We start from the raw sequence: 20992 nt of genomic DNA, 5'->3' as shown, positions 1-20992 counted from the left end.
CCCCTGTCCCCAATCCCAGACCTTTCTCCCAAACCTCAGCCCTTGGCCGTTTATCCCAAATCTCCCTTATTTGCCCCAATGGTCAGCACTGACCCCAGACCCTCCCCTGCTCCTGCCCTAAAACTCAACCATTGGCCCCAAACCTTCACCCCTGGCCTCCAGTTCAGGCCTCCTCCAATCAGGGCCCGGGAGCTGAGGGAGATTGGGGTGAAATGGGCAAAATTGGGGGAAATTCTAGAGTAGGGGCAGCAGGGGCAGAGTTTGGGGGGAAATGATCAAGATTTGTGAAGGGCTGGAATTTGGGGGAAGGATCGCTGGGGTCTGGAGATATTTGTTTCCCATAATGAGTGTGGGATCTCTGCCGATGTCATCAATAAAAACGTAATCAATGCCCCAATATTTATGATGTCTGGCACTGAAATAGGATCCGGAATCCTGGTCCTTGAGGTTGTTCATGGTCAGCGTCACCGAGCTCTACCCTTTGTCCCTGGAGATCGTGAACCGGCCTTGCACCGACGGACTGTAGATGGTGTAGCCTCCATTGTAGGTGATGTGGGCGACCAACTGCAGCCCCTGTCCGGGTCTCTGGCGGATCCAGAACATGTCGTGATTGGCCAGAGTGAACCCACAGCCAATGCAGAGCAATGTCAGGGACCCCCGGGGGGCTGGAGTTCCCCCCCGCACTCCAGCAGGGTCATGGCCGCCCGGAGCCCTGCGGGACAAAGGGGAGATGGGGATGGGGTGATGCAAAAGCCAGGTGGATCTGTCAAATTAATAATGGGTGGATTGGGGCTAATTGCAGGGTTTAAGGTTCTGTACAATAATGGAAACCTCTGTAGAATATTTGAGTCCAGACAAAGGGAATTTGGGGCAAAACTGGGGAAGGGTTGGGGTTCGGGGAGTGGCCGAGACGCTGCTGGAGGCCGGGGACACCTCCAGTCTCCTCTGCCGAGGGTCCGGGTTCAGTTTCGGCAGTTTTGGGATGGGCTGGATGCGCCAGAGACCCGGGCAGGGGCTGGACTGGATCTCAGCGATCTGGAGCAATGGTGCCACCTACTACGCGCCATCGTTCAAGGGTCGGATCAGGATCTTCAAGGACAACGGGCAGAGCTCAGTGACGCTGACCATGAACAACCTCAAGGACGAGGATTCCAGATCCTATTTCTGTGCCAAGGATGCTGATGGTTACGGTGCTGCTCCTAATGCGGGTTGGGGATGGGGCCATGGTCGGCACTCTCAATATAACCAGCAGCATAAGCGCCACCGGTACTAGGAGATTTCCCGCAGAAACAGGATCCAGAGAGCCAGCAGTTGAGATTTGGGGCCAGGAGCTGAGATTTGGGTCCAGAACGGGGCAGGGTTGGGAAAAAGGGTCAGAAGTGGAGTCTGGGGTTGGAGGGAATGATCTGGGGCACGGGGACAGGAACAGGTGTAAGCACACCATCACCAACATCAGCATCAGAAGCAGCACAACAACTGTAAGCACCCTTGGCGCAGAAATAGGATCCGGAATTGTCGTCCTTGAGGTTGTTCATGGTCAGCGTCACCGAGCTCTGCCCCTTGTCCCTGGAGATCCTGAACCGACCCTTGACCAATGGCGCGTAGCAAATTCTGGCACCGTTGTTGCTGATCCCTGCAACGAATTCCAGCCCCTGCCCAGGTCTTTGGCACATCCAGCCCATGTTGAAACTGCCGAAACTCATCCCGGACCCGTGGCAGAGGAGGCGCAGGGACCCCCCGGGGGGCTGGAGGTCCCCCCCACACTCCAGCAGGGTCACGGCTGCCCGGAGCCCTGCGGGACAAACGGGAGATGGGGATGAGGCCAAAGCTCAACCCTTGACCCAAATCCTGACTCTTGGCCCCAAATTGGGACTCTTGAAGTTCATCATCCTCCCCCCAAGTGGGTCCTGTCCCTTTTCCCAGCTGGCCACATGCAGTATAAGACATTCAACAAATCAGGTTTCTCATCCCCATCTCCCCTTTGTCCCGCAGGGCTCCGGGCGGCCGTGACCCTTCTGGAGTGCGGAGGGAACCTCCAGCCCCCTGGGGGCTCCCTGCGCCTCCTCTGCCGAGGGTCTGGGTTCAGTTTCGGGGATTATGGAATGTACTGGATCCGCCAGATACCCGGGCAGGCTTTGCAATACGTAGCAGGCATCTACTTCAACAGTGCCAACACCTACTACGCGCCATCGTTCAAGGGTCAGTTCACGATCTCCAGGGACAACGGGCAGAGCTCGGTGACGCTGACCATGAACAACCTCAAGGACGAGGATTCCGCCATTTATTTCTGCGCTAAGTGTGCTGCTAATAATTACCCTGAACATGCTGCTTGTAGTGACGATGCCCATGGTGTCCCCACCCCCATCCCTGTGTCCCCCCCGTGCCCGTTCCCCAGACCCTTCCCCCAGACCCCCAGCCCACACCCAGCCCTTGACCATTGATCCCAACCTTGCTCTGCCTCGGCCCCAGTTCTCACCCGCTGACCCCAAACCACAACTCCTGGCCCCAAATCTCCTCTTTGTTCCCCAAAACTTTGCTCTGAAGGTCGGGGTTTGAGGCCCAGGGTCTCGATTTTGAGACAAAGGTTGAGGATTTGTGTCAGCGGCTGCTGCTGCAGGGAGCACAAGTGGGGATTTGGGGCAGATTCGGGCGATTTTTGGTGCCATCTTAGTTGGGTTTGGGGCAGAAGCACTTCGCGGGTTGCCGTTTCGTGGTTAGTGATGTTGGAAATGGGGGAGATCTGAGACAAAGGGCCAAGAATGGGGTCAAGGGCTGAGATTTGGAGGAAGGGTCTGAGATTTGGGAACATGAGGGGCTCAGAAACGGCGATGCCACTATCGACACGGTCAGTATAAGCAGCAGCAGCAGCAGCGCTACCAATGCTGTAAGATTTGGCACAGAAATAAACGGCGGGATCCTCGTCCTTGAGGTTGTTCATGGTCAGCGTCACCGAGCTCTGCCCGTTGTCCCTGGAGATGCTGAACCGGCCCTTGACCGAATCTGCACAGTAGACGCTGCCACTGCTGCTGATACTGGCGACTGCTTCCAGCCCATGCCCGGGTCTCTGGCGATGCCAGCCCATCCTAAAACTGCCAAAACTGAACCCGGACCCTTGGCAGAAGAGGCGCAGGGACCCCCCGGGGGGCTGGAGGTCCCCCCCACACTCCACCAGGGTCACGGCTGCCCGGAGCTCTGCGGGAAAAAGGGGAGATGGGGATGAGGAACCCGATTCGCTGAGGGCCTCAAAGTGGGTGTGTCAAACTGGAAAATGGGGTGGGACCCAGCTTAGAGGGGCAGCCGGAGCAGGACAACTAGGATGGCGTGGTCCAAAGGTCCCAGTTTCGGGCCCAGAGTCAGGGTTTGGGTCAAGGGTTAAGCTTTGTCCTCACCCCCATCTCCCCTTTGTCCCGCAGGGCTCCAGGTGGCTGTGACCCTGCTGGAGTGCGGGGTGGACCTCCAGCCCCCCAGGGGGTTCCTGCGCCTCTTCTGCCGAGGGTCCGGGTTCAGTTTTGGCAGTTTCGAAATGGATTGGGTTCGACAGAGACCTGGGCAGGGGCTGGAGTGGGTTGGAAGCATCAACAGTGGTGGCAGCACCTTCGACGCGCCATCGGTCAAGGGCCGGTTCACGATCTCCAGGGACAACGGGCAGAGCTCGGTGACGCTGACCATGAACAACCTCAAGGACGACGATTCGGCCATCCATTTCTGGGCCAAAACCACTGTTACTGGAAATGTTGCTCGTGCTGATGCTTTTAACCCCGTCCCCTTCACCCTTTCCCCCCCTGTCCCCGTTCCCCAGACCCTTCCCCAATCCCCAACCCCTGTCCCCATTCCTGTCCCCTTGCCCCAACCCTGCAATGGCTCTGCCCCACATTCTCAGCTCCTGGCCCCACAGCCCAGCTCGGGGCCCATTTGGGGCCATTTTGGCTCCTGAGCTCTCCTTGCCCATTCTGACCCTGCCCTTGACCGATGGAACGTTCCAGGTGACTCCACCCTTGCGCCCATCTGCTTCTCTCAGCATGGAGCCCTCGGCTCGAGGTCAATTTCAACAATTTCATCTCCTCTAACTTTCATGTGGTTTTGGGAAAAAAAAAAAGGGTTTTTTCTTCAGAGCTCCCAGAGAGGATTCCAGCCCAGCCCCAAGGAGCAGGACCAGACACCGAGGCCGCTGAGGGAGAAGTGAAGCCCCAGGTGGGACAAAGGGAGGGAGGGAGGGAGGTGAAGACGCCGCGATTTTTGGGCTCCGCAGCCTCCCCCCAATTCCTCCCCGGCAGCTGCCAGGGCCCGGCCGGGGCAGGAAAGGAAAGAGAAAGTTCCTGGTTTTGGTCATGGTGAACATCTGTGTTTGGCAGAGGGCAGCTCAGCCTCGGGGCACTGCGGCAGAGCGCTGGCTGCACAAAAAGCTTTGTGTGCAAAGGGTCCTGGAGCGATCCCCGTTCCGCACTGGGACGGAGGGGAAGGGCCAGACTGGGGAGAGATGGGGAAAATTGGGGGAAATCTAGAAGTTTGACGCTATTAACAGCATTGTCACTATAATTAGCAACAGCCCAAAAACCAGCGCAAAAATCCCTTGCACAGAAATAGGATCCAGAATCCACGTCCTTGAGGTTGTTCATGGTCAGCGTCACCGAGCTCTGCCCCTTGTCCCTGGAGATCCTGAACCGACCCTTGACCAATGGCGCATAGCCGATGTTTTCACCAGTGTTGGTGATCCCCGCGAGCCACTCCAGCCACTGCCTGGGTCTCTGGCGGATCCAGCCCACCCCAAATTGGCGAAAATCGAACCCGGACCCTCGACAGAGGAGGTGCAGGGACCCCCGGGGGGTCTGGAGGTCCCCCCCGCACTCCAGCAGGGTCACGGCCGCCCGGAGCCCTGCGGGACAAAGGGGAGATGGGGATGGGGCCAAAGCTCAACCCTTGACCCCAATCCAGACTTCTGGCCCCAAACTGGGACCCTGGGAGTTCATCATCCTCCTCCAAGGTGGGTCCCACCCCTTTTTCCAGCTGGCCACGCTCATTTTAAAGCTTCTTCTCCATTCAGGTTTCCCATCCCCATCTCCCCTTTGTCCCGCAGGGCTCTGGGCGGCTGTGACCCTGCTGGAGTGCAGGGGGGACCTCCAGGCCCCCGGGGGGTCCCTGCGCCTCCTCTGCCGAGTTCCCGGGTTCAGTTTCAGCAGTTTTGGGATGGGCTGGTATCGGCAGAGGCCCGGACAAGTCCTGGGGTACGTCGCAAGTATTAGTGACCCTGGAGGTTACACTGAGTACGCGCCATCGGTCAAGGGCCGGTTCAGGATCTCCAGGGACAACGGGCAGAGCTCGGTGACGCTGACCATGAACAACCTCAAGGACGAGGATTTCGCCACCTATTTCTGTGCCAAGGGTGCTGATAGTGGTTACCAAAATCAGGCTGCTGCTTATCATTTGATCCCATCTCCGTCCCTGTGTCCCCCCCTGCCCCTGTTCCCCAGACCCTTCCCCCAATCCCCAACCCCTGACCCCATTCCTGTTCCCGTGTCCCAGCTCTGAACTGCTTATTCCCCAAACCTTCCCTATTTTCCCCCAAATTCATTACTCTCGGACCCACATCTTGACTCTAAGAAATTTTTGTGCCAAACCCTCCGGATTCGGTACCCCCAGTGCGGGTTTGGGGACAGGGGTACAGATTTGGGGCTGCCTCAGAGGGATTTTCAGGCCCGTGGTCACAATGGAAGGGAGCAGAAATCTGGGGTGAATGGCTGAGATTTGGGGGATGGTTCTGGGCAAACAGCCCAAGGGTGAGGGGAAGGGCGAGATTTGGGGGAAATGGGCAAAATTGGGGAAAAGTCCAGACTTGGGTCAGCAGGGGTGGAGTTTGGGGGGAAATAGTGAAGTTTTGAGGAGAAGGGCTGGGATTTGGGGGTAGGATCGCCAGGATTGGGGAAATTTGGAGACCACCATGGTCACTACCAGGATTGATGCCAAAACCAGCAGCATTACCATTGCCAGCGTAATCACTGGAGCGTTTGGCACAGAGATAGGATCCAGAATCCTCGACCTTGAGGTTGTTCATGGTCAGGGTCACCGAGCTCTGCCCGTTGTCCCTGCAGATCCTGAACCGGCCCTTGACCGACTGTGAGTAGATGGTGGTGCCACCACTGTTGATGTATGCCACGAATTGCAGCCCCTGCCCGGGTCTCTGATGGATCCAGAACATTCCAAAACTCCAAAAATTGAACCCAGATGCGGGGCACAGCAACGTCAGGGACCCCCCGGGGGGCTGGAGGTGCCCCCCGCACTCCAGCAGGGTCACAGCCGCCCAGAGCCCTGCGGGACAAAGGGGAGATGGGGATGAGGACAAAGCTCAACCCTTGACCAAAATCCTGAACCTTGGCCCCAAACTGGGACCCTTGGAGTTCATCATCCTCATCCCAGGTGAGTCACATCCCATTTTCCAGCAGACCACACCCGCTTTGACCCCACAACCAATCAGGTTTCTCATCCCCATCTTCCCTTTGTCCCGCAGGGCTCCGGGCGACTGTGGCCCTGCTGGAGTGCGGTGGGGACCTGCAGCCCCCAGGGGGGTCCTCTGCCGAGGGTCCGGCTTCTATTTTGGGGGTTTTGGGATGGGCTGGTATCCACAGACACCAAAGAATGCACTGTAATGGCTCGCAAGTATCACCAACAATGGTGGGAGCAACTGGTATGCGCCATCAGTCAAGGGCCGGGTCACGATCTCCAGGGACAACGGGCAGAGCTCGGTGACGCTGACCATGAACAACCTCAAGGACGAGGATTCTGCTGTTTATTTCTTCGGGAAATCTTACAATACTGGTGCTCCTGTTGCTGTTGCTCATGGGGACCTTCCCAGTGATTGCCCCACACCAAACACAGCACCCCCACTTGTCCCCGTTCCCCAGACCCTTCCCCAGCTCCCAGCCCCTGACCCTGCCCGTGACCATTTCTCCATTTCCTTTTCCCCTCTCCGGCCCCAAATCCCAACCCTTGGCCGTTGATCTTCCCCCAAACTCTGCCCCAAAGGTCAACGCTGGGCCCGGGGCTGGGGACACGAGTTCCGTCACAGAGAGGGAGGACGAGGCCTGGGATTTCGAGGCAGGGTTTGGGGAATGGGGACATTTGGGACCACAACAATAGGGGTGGAGTGAATAGCATTGGCATGATGGTAATCCCCATCAGCCCCAGCGGCTTTGGCACAGAAATAGGATCCGGAATCCTCGTCCTGCAGGTCGAGCATGGGCAGTGTTGTGAAGCTCGGCCCGTTGTCCCTGGAGATCCTGACCCTGCCCTTGACCGACGGGGCGTAGTGGGTGTAACCTCCAGAGCTGTGGATCACCGCGAGCCATTCCAGCCCCAGCCCAGGCCTCTGGCGGATCCATTGCATGGAGTGACCCCAGAAACAGAACCCGGACCCTCAGCACAGCAACGTCAGGGACCCCCCGGGGGGTTGGAGGTGCCCCCCGCACTCCAGCAGGGTCACGGCCACCCGGAGCCCTGCGGGACAGAGGGGAGATGGGGATGGGGCTAAAAATCAACCCAAATATTGATTCTTCCATGCAGATCCTTATGTTGGACACAAATTGGGACCCTTGGACCTCACCATCCTCCTCCTGCAGCACCTGCCAATCCTCCCAGGTGGATCCCGCACACTTCTTCTGGCATGGCGGTGCCCACTTTGGGTCCATAACCAATCCAGCTCCTCATCCCCATCTCCCCGTTGTCCCACAGGGCTCCGGGCGGCCGTGACCCTGCTGGAGCGCGGGGGGGACCTCCAGCCCCCCGGGGGGTCCCTGCGCCTCCTCTGCCGAGGGTCCGGGTTCGATTTTGGGAATTTCAACATGGGCTGGATGCGTCAAAGACCTGGGAAGGGACTGGAATTCGTGGCAGGGATCAGCAACAACGGTGGAAACATTGGCTACGCACCATCGGTCAAGGGCCGGTTCAGCATCTCCATAGACAACGGGCAGAGCTCGGTGACGCTGACCATGAACAGCCTCAAGGACGAGGATTCCGGATCCTATTTCTGTGCCAAGGGTGCTTACAGTTGTTGTGCTGCTTCTGATGCTGATGTTGGTGGTGGTGTCCTTACCCCTGTTCCTGTCCCCGTGCCCCAGATCATTCCCTCCAACCCCAGACCCCACTCCTGACCCTGCGTCCCAACCCTGCCCTGCTCTGGCCCCAAATCTCAACTCCTGGCCCCTCCGGCTCCTGTTTCTGCGGGAAATCTCCGGGTACCGGTGGCGCTTATGCTGCTGGTTATATTGAGAGTGCCGACCATGGCCCCATCCCCAACCAGCATTAGGAGCAGCTCCATAACTATCAGCATCCTTGGCACAGAAATAGGATCCGGAATCCTCGTCCTTGAGGTTGTTCATGGTCAGCGTCACCGAGCTCTGCCCGTTGTCCCTGGAAGTCGTGAACTGGCCTTTGACCGACAGCGAGTAGTAGGTGGCACCATTGCTCCAGATCGCTGCGATCCACTCCAGCCCCTGCCCGGGCCTCTGGCGCATCCAGCCCATCCCAAAGCTGCCGAAAATGAACCCGAACTCTCGGCAGCGGAGGCGCAGGGACCCCCCCGGGGGGCGGGAAGTCCCCCCCGCACTCCAGCAGCGTCACGTCCACTCCCCAATCCCCTTCCCCAGTTTTGCCCGAAATTCCCTTTGTCTGGGCTCAAATATTCTACAGAAATTTCCATTATTGTACAGTACCTTAAACCCTGCAATTAGCCCCAGTCGACCCATTAATAATTTCGACACCTGCACCTGGCTTTTGCATCGCCCCATCACCCTCTCCCCTTTGTCCCGCAGGACTCCGAGCGGCCGTGACCCTGCTAGAGCGCGGGGGGGACCTCCAGCCCCCCGGGGGGCCCTGACGTTTCTCTGCATCGGCTCTGGGTTCACTCTGGCCAATCACGACGTGTTCTGGGTGCGCCAGAGACCTGGGCAGGGGCTGGAGTTTGTCGCCCACATCACCTACAATGGAGGCTACACCATCTACAGTCCATCGGTGCAGGGTCGATTCACGATCTCCAGGGAGAACGGGCAGAGCTCAGTGACGCTGACCATGAGCAACCTCAAGGACGAGGATTCCGGATCCTATTTCTCGCCAGACGTCCCAAATATTGGGGCGCTGGTTATGTTTTTATTGATGATGCTCTCAGAGATCCCATGCCCTTGATGGTCACCAAATGTCTCCAATCGCCACAGATTCTTCCCCAAAATCCCAGTCCTTCTCCTCAAATCTTGGCTATATTCCCCCAAACTCTGCCCCTGTTGCCGCAGCCCTGGAGTTTCCCCAGTTTTCCCCATTTCACTCAATTCTCCCCCCAGCTCCCTGAAGTCTGATTGGCTGATCGGGCACAGTCTGAAATGAGAACTCTTGGAGAGCAAGGCCTGAACTGGGGGACGTGTTTGAATGTTTGGGGCCAATGGTTGAGTTTTGGGGCAGGAGCAGGGGAGGGTTTGGGGTCAGTGCTGACCATTGGTGCAAATGGGGGAGATTTGGGACAAAGGGTCAAGGGCTGAGGTTTGGGGGAAGGGTCTGGGATTGGGGACCATAGGGGCTCTGATGGGGTGGTGCCACCACCGGAATGGTCAATATAAGCACCAGCATAAGCGCTACCAGTATTGTAAGATTTGGCAGAGAAATAGGTGGCAGAATCCTCGACCTTGAGGTTGTTCATGGTCAGCGCCACCGAGCTCTGCCCGTTGTCCCTGGAGATCGTGAACCGGCCCTTGACAGATGGCGCGTAGTAGGCGCTGCCACTGCTGATGATACTGGCGACTGCTTCCAGCCCCTGTCCAGGCCTCTAGGGATGCCAGCCCATGCCAAAACGGCCAAAATCGAATCCGGACCCTCGGCAGAGGTGGCGCAGGGACCCCCCGGGGGGCTGGATGTCCCCACCGCACTCCAGCAGGGTCACGGCCGCCCGGAGCCTTGCGGGATAGAGGGGAGATGGGGATGAGGCCAAAGCTCAAACCTAGACCCAAATCCTTACTCTTGGCCCCAAATTCTAACCCTGGGAGTTCATCATCCTCCTCTCACGTGCATCCCACCACTTTTTCAAGCGTGCCACTCCAACTTGGGCACTCTTCACCAATCAGGTTCCTCATCCCCATGTCCCCTTTGTCCCGCAGGGCTCCGGGCAGCCCTGACCCTGCTGGAGTGCGGGGGGGACCTCCAGCCCTCTGGGCGGTCCCTGCGCCTCCTCTGCCGAGGGTCCGGGTTCAGTTTTGGGGATTATGGAATGTACTGGATCCGCCAGAGACCCGGGCAGGGGCTGGAATACGTCGCAGGCATCTACTACAATGGTGCCAACACCTACTACGCGCCATCAGTCAAGGGCCAGTTCACGATCTCCAGGGACAACGGGCAGAGCTCGGTGACGCTGACCATGAACAGCCTCAAGGACGAGGATTCCGGATCCTCTTTCTGTGCCAAGGGTGCTGATAGTGGTTTCCAAAATCAGGCTGCTGCTTATCGTGTGGCCCTGTCCATGTCCCCAGGTTCCCCTCCCGTCCCCGTTCCCCAGACCCTTCCCCCAGTCCCCAGTCCCTGACCCCATTCCTGTCCCCGTGTCCCAGCCCTTAACTGGCCCTTCCCAAATCTCCCCCATTCTCCCCCAAATTCCCAATCCTCGGCCCCACACCTTCACCCTTGGTGCCAATTTTTGTGCCAAACCCTCCGGATTCAGTGCCCCCAGAACGGGTTTGGGGCCAGGGGTGCAGATTTGGGGCTGCCCCAGAGGGATTCTCAGGCCAATGGTCACAAGGGAAGGGAGCGGAAATCTGGGGTGAAAGGCTGAGATTTGGGGGATGATTCTGGATAAACGACCCCAGGGTGAGGGGAAGGGCGAGATTTGGGGGAAGGATCTCTGGGATTGGAGAAATTTGGTGACCATCATGGTCGCTACCAGAAGTGAAGAAAAAAGAGCAGCGGCATTGACAGCAGCATAACCATTGTCACGTTTGGCACATAAATAAACAGTGGAATCCTCGTCCTTGAGGTTGGTCATGGTCAGCATCACTGAGCTCGGCCCGTTGTACCTGGAGATCCTGAACCGGCCCTTGACCGATGGCGCGTAGTAAGTTGTGCCACCATTGCTGTAGATGCTTGCGAGCCACTCCAGCCCCTGCCCAGGTCTCTGGCGCACCCAGTACGTGTCGTAGCTCCAGAAACTGAACCCAGACCCTCGGCAGAGGAGGCGAAGGGACCCCCCGGGGGGCTTGAGGTCCCCCCTGCTGTCCAGCAGGGTCATGGCCGCCCGGAGCCCTGCGGGACAAAGGGGAGATGATGGAAATGACAAATCGGATTGGTCCAGAATGAGAAAATGGGCATGGCTTGCAGAAAAAAGGGGCAGGACCCACGTGAGACGGCAGCCAGGATGAGGATATGGTGGCAGAAGTGTCAAAATTTGGGGCCAGGAGTCAGGATTTGGGTCAAGGGTTGAGCTTTGTCCTCATCCCCATCTCCCCTTTGTCCCGCAGGGCTCCGGGCGGCCGTGACCCTGCTGGAGTTCAGGGGGGGACCTCCAGCCCCCCGGGGGGTCCCTGCGCCTCCTCTGCCGAGGGGCCGGGTTCGATTTTGGAAGTTTCTCCATGTCTGGGTTCGCCAGAGCTCCGGGCAGGCGCTGGAGTGGTTACAGCAGTGGCTGTGGTAATGGCGCTTATGCTCATGGTGTTGATGGTGGTTGTCCTCCCAAGCCCTTTCTTCTGTGTTCCCAAGTATCACAAAATTATCTAAACCTTCCCCAAAGTCCCAGCCCATCTCCTGAAATCTCAGCCCTTTTCCCCCAAACTCAGCCCCTGTTGCCCAAACTCTCAACTTTCCCTCAGTTTTGCCCATTTCACCCAAATCTCCCCCAGTTCCCAGGCCCTGATTGGAGGAGGCCTGAACTGGAGCCCAGGGGTGAAGGTTCGGGTCCAATGGTTGAGCTCTGGAGCAGGAGCAGGGGAGGGTTTGGGGTCAGTGCCGACCATTGGGGCAAATGGGGGAGATTTGGGACCAAGGGTCAATGGGGGAGGTTTGGGGGAACGGTCTGGGGACCCGAAACGGGGGGGACATGGGGGGACGGGGGTGGATCCACAACTGGTGTCTTCAGCATATGCAGCAGCATGCTGTGCCCATTGTCCCTGGAGATCCTCACCCAGCCCCTGACTGATGGTCCATAGCTGGTGTAAGCACCATCGTTCCTGATCCCCGCGACCCACTCCAGCCCCTGCCCGGGTCTCTGTCGGGCCCATTGCATGGAAAAACTCCCAAAACTGAAGCCGGACCCTCGGCAGAGGAGGCGCAGGGACCCCCCGGGGGGCTGGAGGTGCCCCCCGCACTCCAGCAGGGTCACGGCCGCCCGGAACCCTGCGGGACAGAGGGGAGATGGGGATGAAGGGATGCAAAAGTCAGGCAGAGGTGTCCAATTAATTAATGGGTGGATTGGGGCTAATTGCAGGGTTTAAGGAACTTTTCAATACAGGAAACCTCTGCTGGAAATTTGAGGCAAGAAAAAAGGATTCTGGGGCAAAACCAGTGAAGGTTTGGGGATGGGGGAGCGGCCGTGACCCTGCTGGAGTGCGGGGGGGACCTCCAGCCCCCCGGGGGGTCCCTGCGCCTCCTCTGCCGAGGGTCTGGATTCAGTTTAAGGAGTTTCTCCATATTCTGGATCTGCCAGAGACCAGGGCAGGGGCTGGAATACATCGCGGGGATCAAGAGCAACGGTGGTGGCATTGGCTACTCAGATTCGGTCAAGGGTCGGTTCAGGATCTCCAGGGACAACGGGCGGAGCTCGGTGACGCTGACCGTGAACAACCTCAAGGACGAGGATTCCGGATCGCATTTCTGTGCCAAGCGTATTTCTGGTGGCAATGCTGATATTGCCACTGCTTTTGGCCCTGTCCCCATCGCTGTGTCCTCAGCTTTCCCCAGACCTTTCCCCTGTGGTCACACATAGCCAGCGTCACCGAGCTCAGCCGGCTGTCCCTGGCCGTGCTGACCCGGCCCTTGACCAATGGAACGTTTCAGGTGACTCCACCCTTGCACCCATCTGCTTCTCTCAGCATGGAGCCCTTGGCTCGGGATCAATTTCAACAGTTTCATCTCCACAATATTTCATGTGTTTTTGGGAAAAAGAAAAGAGTTTTTTCTTCAGAGGTCCCAGAGATAGGATTCCAGCGCAGCCCCAAGGTGCAGCACCAGACACCGAGGCTGCTGAGGGAGCAGTGAAGCCCCAGGTGGGACAAAGGGAGGGAGGGAGGGAGGAGAAGACGCCGCGATTTTGGGGCTCCGCAGCCTCCCCCCACTTCCTCCCCGGCAGCTGCTGGGGCCCGGCCGGGGCAGGAAAGGAAACAGAAAGTTCCTGGTTTGGTCATTGTGAACATCTGTGTTTGGCAGAGGGCAGCTCAGCCTCGGGGCGCTGCGGCAGAGCGTCGGCTGCACAAAAAGCTTTGTGTGCAAAGGGCCCTGGAGTGATCCCCATTCCACACTGGGATGGAGGGGAAGGGACAGACTGGGGAGAAATGGGGAAAATTGGGGGAAATTGGGAACTGGGGAAGTGACAGTGCAGTTTGGGGGAAAATATCTGAGATGTGAGAAAAAGAGCCAGGATTTTTGGGAAGGATCTCTGGGATTGGGAAAATATTTTGACCATCATAGTCACTATCTGGATTGATTCCAGCATCAATAGCATTGCCAGCATAAGCATTGCAAAGTTTGACCCAGAAATAAACGGCTGAATCGTCGTCCTTGTGGTTGTTCATGGTCAGTGTGACCGAGCTCTGCCACTTGTCCCTGGAGATCGTGAACCGGCCCTTGACTGATGGTGCGCAGTCGGTGCTGCAGCCACTGTTGATGCTTCCAACCCACTCCAACCCCTGTCCAGGTCTCTGTCGAACCCAATCCATTTGGAAACTGCCAAAACTGAACCCGGACCCTCAGCAGAGGAGGCGCAGGGATCCCCCGGGTGGCTGGAGGTCCCCCCCGCACTCCAGCAGGGTCACGGCCGCCCGGAGCCCTGCAGGACAAAGGGGAGATGGGGATGAGAAACCTGATTGGCTGTGGGCCCTAAGTGGGTGTGGCCAGCTGGAAAAAGGGATAAGACCCAGCTGGGAGGGGGATCAGGAGCAGGAGGAGAAGGACAAATTGTCACAACCTGGGGCAATAGTTGGGACTTTGGGGTCAAGGGTTGAACTTTGGCCTCATCCCCATCTCCCCTTTGTCCCGGAGGGCTCCGGCCGGCCGTGACCCTGCTGGAGTGCGGGGGGGACCTCCAGGCCCCCGGGGGCTGCCTGCGCCTCCTCTGCCTAGGGGTCGGGGTCAGTTTCAGCAGTTTTGCCATGTTCTGGATCAGCCAGAGACCCGGGCAGGGGCTGGAATTCGTCGCTTACATCAGGAGCGATGGTTCCGGCACCTGGTACGCCCCATCGGTCAAGGGCCGGTTTAGGATCTCCAGAGACAACGGGCAGAGCTCGGTGACGCTGACCATGAACAACCTCAAGGACGAGGATTCCGGATCCTATTTCTGTGCAAAAGCTGCTGGTGCTGCTTGGGCTGCTGCTGCTGCTTACATGGACCGTGCCGGTGGTGGCAGCGCCCTTGCCTGAGCCCCTCTTTTCCCCAAAACTCAGAACCTTTACCCAAATCTCAACCCTTGACCTCATTCTAACCCCTTGGCCCAGGTCTCCACCATTTCCTCCAATGGTGGCCAAAGACCCCAAACCCCCAAACTGGTTCTGCCCCAAACCCTCCTTCTTTGGCCCCAAAACTCGCCCAATTCTGCCCCAAATCCCTACTCTGGGCTCCCAGCCGCAGCCGGTGGCCCAAACCTCACCCGCTGCCCGCAAATCTCGGCTCTTTGGGGCAATTTTGGGGCACAAGGGGGAGATCTAGGGCCGAGAGTTGAGTTTGGGGCCAGACCCAGGGCAGGGTTTGGGGCAAATGTGCAGCGTTGGGGCAAAGGAGGCGGGGCTGGGACAAAGGGTCAGGGGTGGGTCAGGGGGGTTTGGGGAAGGGTCTGGGGACAGCTGGGGAGAGGGACGGTGCCAGGACCCCAAACAGCAACCCAACCACCGGGAGTGAAACCAATGGCATGGGCAGCATTCCAGCCACCATAGGAATCCTTGGCACAGAAATAGATGGCGGAATCCTTGTCCTTGAGGTTGTTCATGGTCAGCATCACCGAGCTCTGCCCGTTGTCCCTGGAGATCGTGACCCGGCCATTGACAGAATCTCCATAGTGGGTGGTGCCATCAGTGCTGATCTGTGCTACGAACTCCAGCCCCTGCCCGCGTCTCTGCCGGTACCAGCCCATCCCAAAACTGCCAAAACTGAACCCGGACCCTTGGCAGAGGAGGTGCAGTGACCCCCCGGGGGGCTGGAGGTCCCCCCCGCACTCCAGCAGGGTCACGGCCGGCCGGAGCCCTGTGGGACAAAGGGGATGGAAAAGCTCAACCGTTGATCCAAATCCTGGCTCTTTGCCCCAAATTGGGTCTCTTAGAGTTCATCATCCTCCTCCCAGGAGGGTCCAGTCCCTTTCTCCAGGTTGCCACACCTGCTTTGAGGCCCTCGACCAATCAGGTTTCCCATCCCCATCTCCCCTTTGTCCCGCAGGGCTCCGGGCGCCCGTGACCCTGCTGGAGTGCGGGAGGGACCTCCAGCCCCCCAGGGGGTCCCTGATCCTCCTCTGCCTGCGGTCTAGGTTTGATTTTGACAAATTTGACCTGTTCTGGATCCGGCAGAGACCCGGGAAGGGGCTGGAATTCATCGCCAGCATCTAGTATAGCAGTGGGGGTTACACCTACTACGCGGATTCGGTGCAGGGCCGCTTCATGATCTCCAGGGACAACGGGCAGAGCTCGGTGACACTGACCATGAACAACCTCAAGGATGAGGATTCCGCATCCTATTTCCGTACCAAGGATTCTTATGGTGGCTGGAATGCCGCCCATGGCATTGGTTTCACTCCCGGTTGTTGGGTTGGTGTTTGGGGTTTCAGCCCCGTCCCCGTCCCCAGCTGTCCCCAGACCCTTCCCCAAACCCCCCTGTCCCACCCCTGACCTTTTGCCCCAGTCCCGCCCCCTTTGCCCCAAGGCTGCTCATTGGCCTCAAACCCTGCCCTGGGTCTGGCCCCAAACTCAACTCTCGGCCCCAAATCTCCACCTCGTGCCCCAAAAGTGCCCAAAGGGCTTAGATTTGGGGACAGCGGGTGAGGTTTGGGTCAGGGCTGCGGCTGGGAGCCCAAAGTGGGGATTTGGGGCAGAATCAGGCGAGTTTTGGGGCCAAAGCAGGTGGGTTTGGGACAGAACCAGTTTGGGGGTTTTGGCTCTGTGCTTGGTGTTTGACGGGGGCATGGTTCTGGGCAAACTGTCCAAGGGTGAGGAGGAGAATTCTAAGATTAGGGAAAAACGATAAAAACTGAGGGGAAGTGCAGAGTTGGGGCAGCAATGGCAGAAGTTAGGTGAAAATGACGGAGATTTGGGGGAAAGGGCTGGGATTTGGGGAGGGATCAGAGAATTCTGTGGTACTTGGGCACAGAGAGGAGAAGGCCTGGGACCACAGCCACCAACACCATGATCACCAAAAGCAACAGCATCATAATCACAACTACTGCCGGCACATTTGGCGCAGAAATAGGATCCGGAATCCTCGTCCTTGAGGTTGTTCATGGTCAGCCTCACCGAGCTCCTCCCATTGTCCCTGGAGATCGTGAGCCGGCCCTTGACCGATGGCGCGTAGCCGGTGTTGGAACCACTGCTCCAGATCCCTGCGACGAGTTCCAGCCCCTGCCGGGGTCTCTGGCAGGTCCAGAACATTCCATAATCGCCAAAACTTTACCCAGACCCTCAGCAGAGGAGGCGGAGGGACACCCCGGGGGGCTGGAGGTCCCCCCCGCACTCCAGCAGGGTCACGGCCGCCCGGAGCCCTGCGGGACAAAGGGGAGATGGGGATGAGAAACCTGATTCGTTCAGGGCCTAAGAGTGGGCTTAGCCAGGTGGAAAAAGGGGCAGGACCCACCTGGGAGGAGGATGATGAACTCCAAGGGTCTCAGTTTGGGTCCCAGAGTCAGGACTTGGGTAAAGGGTTGAGCTTTGGTCCCATCCCCATCTCCCCTTTGTCCCGCAAGGCTCCGGGTGGCCGTGACCCTGCTGGAGTGCGGGGGGGACCTCCAGCCCCCCAGGGGGTCCCTGCGCCTCCTCTGCCGAGGGTCCGGGTTCAGTTTCAGCAGTTTCACCATGTACTGGGTGCGTCAGAGACCCGGGCAGGGGCTGGAGTGGCTCGCAGGGATCAGCAGCAGTGGTTCCAACACCATCTACGCGCCATCGTCAAGGGCCGGTTCACGACCTCCAGGGACAACGGGCAGAGCTCGGTGACGCTGACCATGAACAGCCTCAAGGACGAGGATTCCGGATCCTATTTCTGTGCCAAGGGTGCTGATAGTGGTTACCAAAATCAGGCTGCTGCTTATCGTGTGGCCCTGTCCATGCCCCCAGGTTCCCCTCCCTTGTCCCCATTCCCCAGGCCCTTCCCCCAGTCCCCTGCCCCATACCCAATTCCTGTCCCCGTGTCCCAGCCCTGAACTGGCTCTGCCCCAAATCTCCCCCATTCTCCCCCAAACTCCCAACTCTCGGCCCCACCCCTTCACCCTTGGTGCCAATTGTTGTGCCAAACCCTCCCGTTTCGGTGCCCGCAGCGTGGGTTTTGGGCCAGGGGTGCAGATTTGTGGCTGCTCCAGAGGGATTTTCAGGCCCCCGGTCACAAGGGAATGGACCAGAAATCTGGGGTGAAAGGCCGAGGTGTGGGGGATGGTTCTGGACAAACAGCCCCAGGGTGAGGGGAAGTGCGAGATTTGGGGGAAATGGGCAAAACTGGGGGGAAAATCATGAGTTGTGGAAGCTGGGGTGGAGTTTAGGGAAAAATGGGGAGGATTTGAGTCTAAAAGCTGGGATATAGGGGAAGGATCTCTGTGATTGGAGAAATTTGGTGACCATCAGGGTCACCACTAGAAATGACAGCAAAAAGAGCAGCAGCATCACCACCAGCATAACCATTGTGACGTTTGGCACAGAAATAGGATCCGGAATCGTCGTCCTTGAGGTTGTTCATGGTCAGCGTCACTGAGCTCTGCCCATTGTCCCTGGAGATCCTGAACTGGCCCTGCACCGATGGAGCGTACCAGGCGTGGGCACCGCTAGCGTCGATCAGCGCCAGCCATTCCAGCACCTGCCCGGGCCTCTGGCGGGTCCAGGTGATGGAGTGAGCCCCGAAACTGAACCCGGACGCTCGGCAGAGGCGGCGCAGGGACCCCCCGGGGGGCTGGAGGTACCCCCCGCACTCCAGCAGGGTCACGGCCTCCTGGAGCCCTGCGGGACAAAGGGGAGATGGGGATGAGGCCAAAGCTCAACCCTTGACCCAAATCCTGACTCTTGGCCACAAACTGGGACCCTTGGAGTTCACCATACTCCTCCTGCGGCACCTGCTGGCCCTCCCAGGTGGATCGCACACTCTTTTTCCTGCATGGCGGTGCCCACTTTGGGTCCACAGACAATCCATCCCATCATCTTCATCTCCCCTTTGTCCCGCAGGGCTCCGGGCGGCCGTGACCCTGCTGGAGTTGGGGGGGGACCTCCAGCCCCCCGGGGGGTTCCTGCGCCTCCTCTGCCGAGGGTCCGGGTTCGATTTCGGGTATTTTGAAATGTATTGGGTCCGCCAGAGACCCGGGCAGGGGCTGGAGTGGCTCGCGAGTATCAACATCAAAGGACGTTACATCTACTACGCGCCATCGGTCAAGGGTTGGTTCAGGATCTCCAGGGACAACGGGCAGAGCTCGGTGACGCTGATCATGAACAACCTCAAGGACGAGGATTCCGGATCCTATTTCTGTGGGAAATTTGCTTATACTGGTGGTACTTATGGTGCTGGTGCTATTGACGTGCCCGGTATGGCCCCACCCCCGACCAGCACTGTTGGACCATCAGGGCGCAGGACGGTCGGGACAGACGGACGGACACGAGAGATCTCTGCAGCCAGGTTGTGGCATTTGGGGTTTATTGCGAAGGACGAACTGCAGGGCCCTGCTGGGAGCTGCCAGGCACAGCTGGAGCAGGGCTGAGAGAAGAGAGGGGAGAGAGGATGAGACGGGAAGAGAGTGAGAGAGTAAAAAAGGTAAATGAGTAAAAGGGTGAGAGAATTAAAAGGGTAAGGGAGTGAAAGAGTCAGTGAATAAAATGGTAAGAGTGTAAAAGGGTAAGAACATAAAAGTGTAAGAGAATAAAAGGGTAAGAGAGTGAGGTTCCCACCAATATACAATAAATGTTCTTCTCTGTTGAATATTCTCATTCTCACTAAGCAATCTGGTCCAATATACAAACCCCACAGCATTTACATACAGCCTATAAGAATCGTTTCATTACCATACTCTAGTACATTTTAAACCCTAAAAACTCCTCTTTAGGGTTACTTTAAACCCTAAAAACTACACTTTGGGCCCTTCTGCCGAGCTGTAGGGTCTGCTGTGACCCTTGGAGCTGTCTGCAAGTAGAGGGTGTTGTTCCATCAAAAGGGATCACCTACAGCCGGCCACGCCATTGTTTTCCTGTTGTTCAGTAACAGGGGGATCTCAAAGCTTGCTTTCATTTCCACCTTGCTGATGGTTTCCATATTCTCAAAATCTTTTGCCAGGCAATCACATTGATAAGTCTTTCCTGTTCCATCCTCCCCAAACAGCATCAGCATAAGCACCGTGACAATCAGTGTCCTTGGCGCAGAAATAGGATCTGGAATCCTCGTCCTTGAGGTTGTTCATGGTCAGCGTCACCGAGCTCAGCCCGTTGTCCCTGGAGATCCTGAACCGGCCCTTGACGGAATCCGCGTACCAGGTGACGCCACCACTGCTGGTGATGGTTCCGACCCACTGCAGCCCCTGCCCGGGTCTATGGCGGATCCAGGGCATCCCAAAATTGCCAAAATGGAACCCGCACCCTCGGCACAAAAACGTCAGGGACCCTCCGGGGGGCTGGAGGTCCCCCCCGAACTCCAGCAGGGTCACGGCCACCCGGAGCCCTGCGGGACAAAGGGGAGATGGGGATGAGGCGATGCAAAAGTCAGGCAGAGGTGTCCAAGTAATTAATGGGTGGATTGGGGCTAATTGCAGGGTTTAAGGCACTTTACCATTCAGGATACCTCTGTTGGATGTTTGGTGACAAACAAAGGGAATTTGGGGCAAAACCGGTGAAGGTTTGGGCATGGGGGTGCAGCCGTGACCCTGCTGGTGTGCGGGGGGGACCTCCAGGCCCCCGGGGGGTCCCTGCGCCTCCTCTGCCGAGGGTCCGGGTTCGATTTTGGCCAATTTTGGGATGGGCTGGATGCGCCAGAGACCCGGGCAGGGCTGGAGTGGATTGCAACGATCTGGAGCAATGGTGCCACCTCCTACGCGCCGTCGGTGCAGGGTCGGTTCACGATCTCCAGGGACAACAGGCAGAGCTCGGTGACGCTGACCATGAAAAACCTCAAGAACGAGGATTCCGGATCCTATGTCTGTGCCAAGGATGCTGATGGTAATGGTGCTGCTCCTAATGCTGGTTGGAGATGGGGTGACCTTCACTGTCAGTATAACCAGAACCATAGTTATAGTAACCAGGAGTAGATCTGGCGCAGAAATAGGATCCAGAATCCTCGTCCTTGAGGTTGGTCATGGTCAGGGACATGGAGTTCTGCCCGTTGTCCCTGGAGATCGTGAACCGGCCCTGCACCGAATCCGCGTAGAAGGTGTAACCCCCACTGCCGCAGTAGATGCTGGCGATGAATTCTAGCCCATGCCCGGGTCTCTGCCGGATCCAGAAAAGGTTAAATTTGTCAAAATCAAACCCAGACCCCAGGCAGAGGAGGATCAGGGACCCCCCGGTGGGCTGGAGGTCCCTCCCGCACTCCAGCAGGGTCACGGCCGCCCGGAGCCCTGCGGGACAAAGGGGAGATGGGGATGGGAAACCTGATTGGTCGAGGGCCTCAAAGC

At 58.1% G+C, this 20992-nt stretch overlaps 1 pseudogene and 3 gene segments (V, D, J or C); all 4 read left to right on the top strand.

The window, feature by feature from the left end:
• Positions 1–1997: 1997 nt before the first annotated feature.
• On the top strand, positions 1998–7301 carry LOC128946294 (Ig heavy chain V region 6.96-like; the record flags this gene model as incomplete). The annotated part of the segment is given in 2 exon segments: positions 1998–2380; positions 7223–7301. Coding segments are annotated over 2 exon segments (462 nt in total), but the record flags the coding sequence as incomplete, so codon positions are not given.
• A 426-nt stretch (positions 7302–7727) lies between these two features.
• LOC128946292 (immunoglobulin heavy variable 3-9-like) lies at positions 7728–8141 on the top strand (the record flags this gene model as incomplete). The annotated part of the segment is given in 1 exon segment: positions 7728–8141. A coding segment is annotated over 1 exon segment (414 nt), but the record flags the coding sequence as incomplete, so codon positions are not given.
• A 1994-nt stretch (positions 8142–10135) lies between these two features.
• On the top strand, positions 10136–15761 carry LOC128946291 (immunoglobulin heavy variable 3-30-like; the record flags this gene model as incomplete). The annotated part of the segment is given in 3 exon segments: positions 10136–10436; positions 10981–11074; positions 15683–15761. Coding segments are annotated over 3 exon segments (474 nt in total), but the record flags the coding sequence as incomplete, so codon positions are not given.
• Positions 15762–17114: 1353 nt separating this feature from the next.
• On the top strand, positions 17115–18241 carry LOC128946290 (Ig heavy chain V region 6.96-like; annotated as a pseudogene).
• The last annotated feature ends 2751 nt before the right edge of the window (positions 18242–20992 follow it).

Source organism: Melozone crissalis, unplaced genomic scaffold (assembly GCF_028551555.1).
Source record: "Melozone crissalis strain CALT ecotype California unplaced genomic scaffold, PUWL_Pcris_2 ptg000079l_1, whole genome shotgun sequence".
Lineage (NCBI taxonomy): Eukaryota > Metazoa > Chordata > Aves > Passeriformes > Passerellidae > Melozone > Melozone crissalis.
This window is presented reverse-complemented; position numbering and strand designations above follow the sequence as displayed.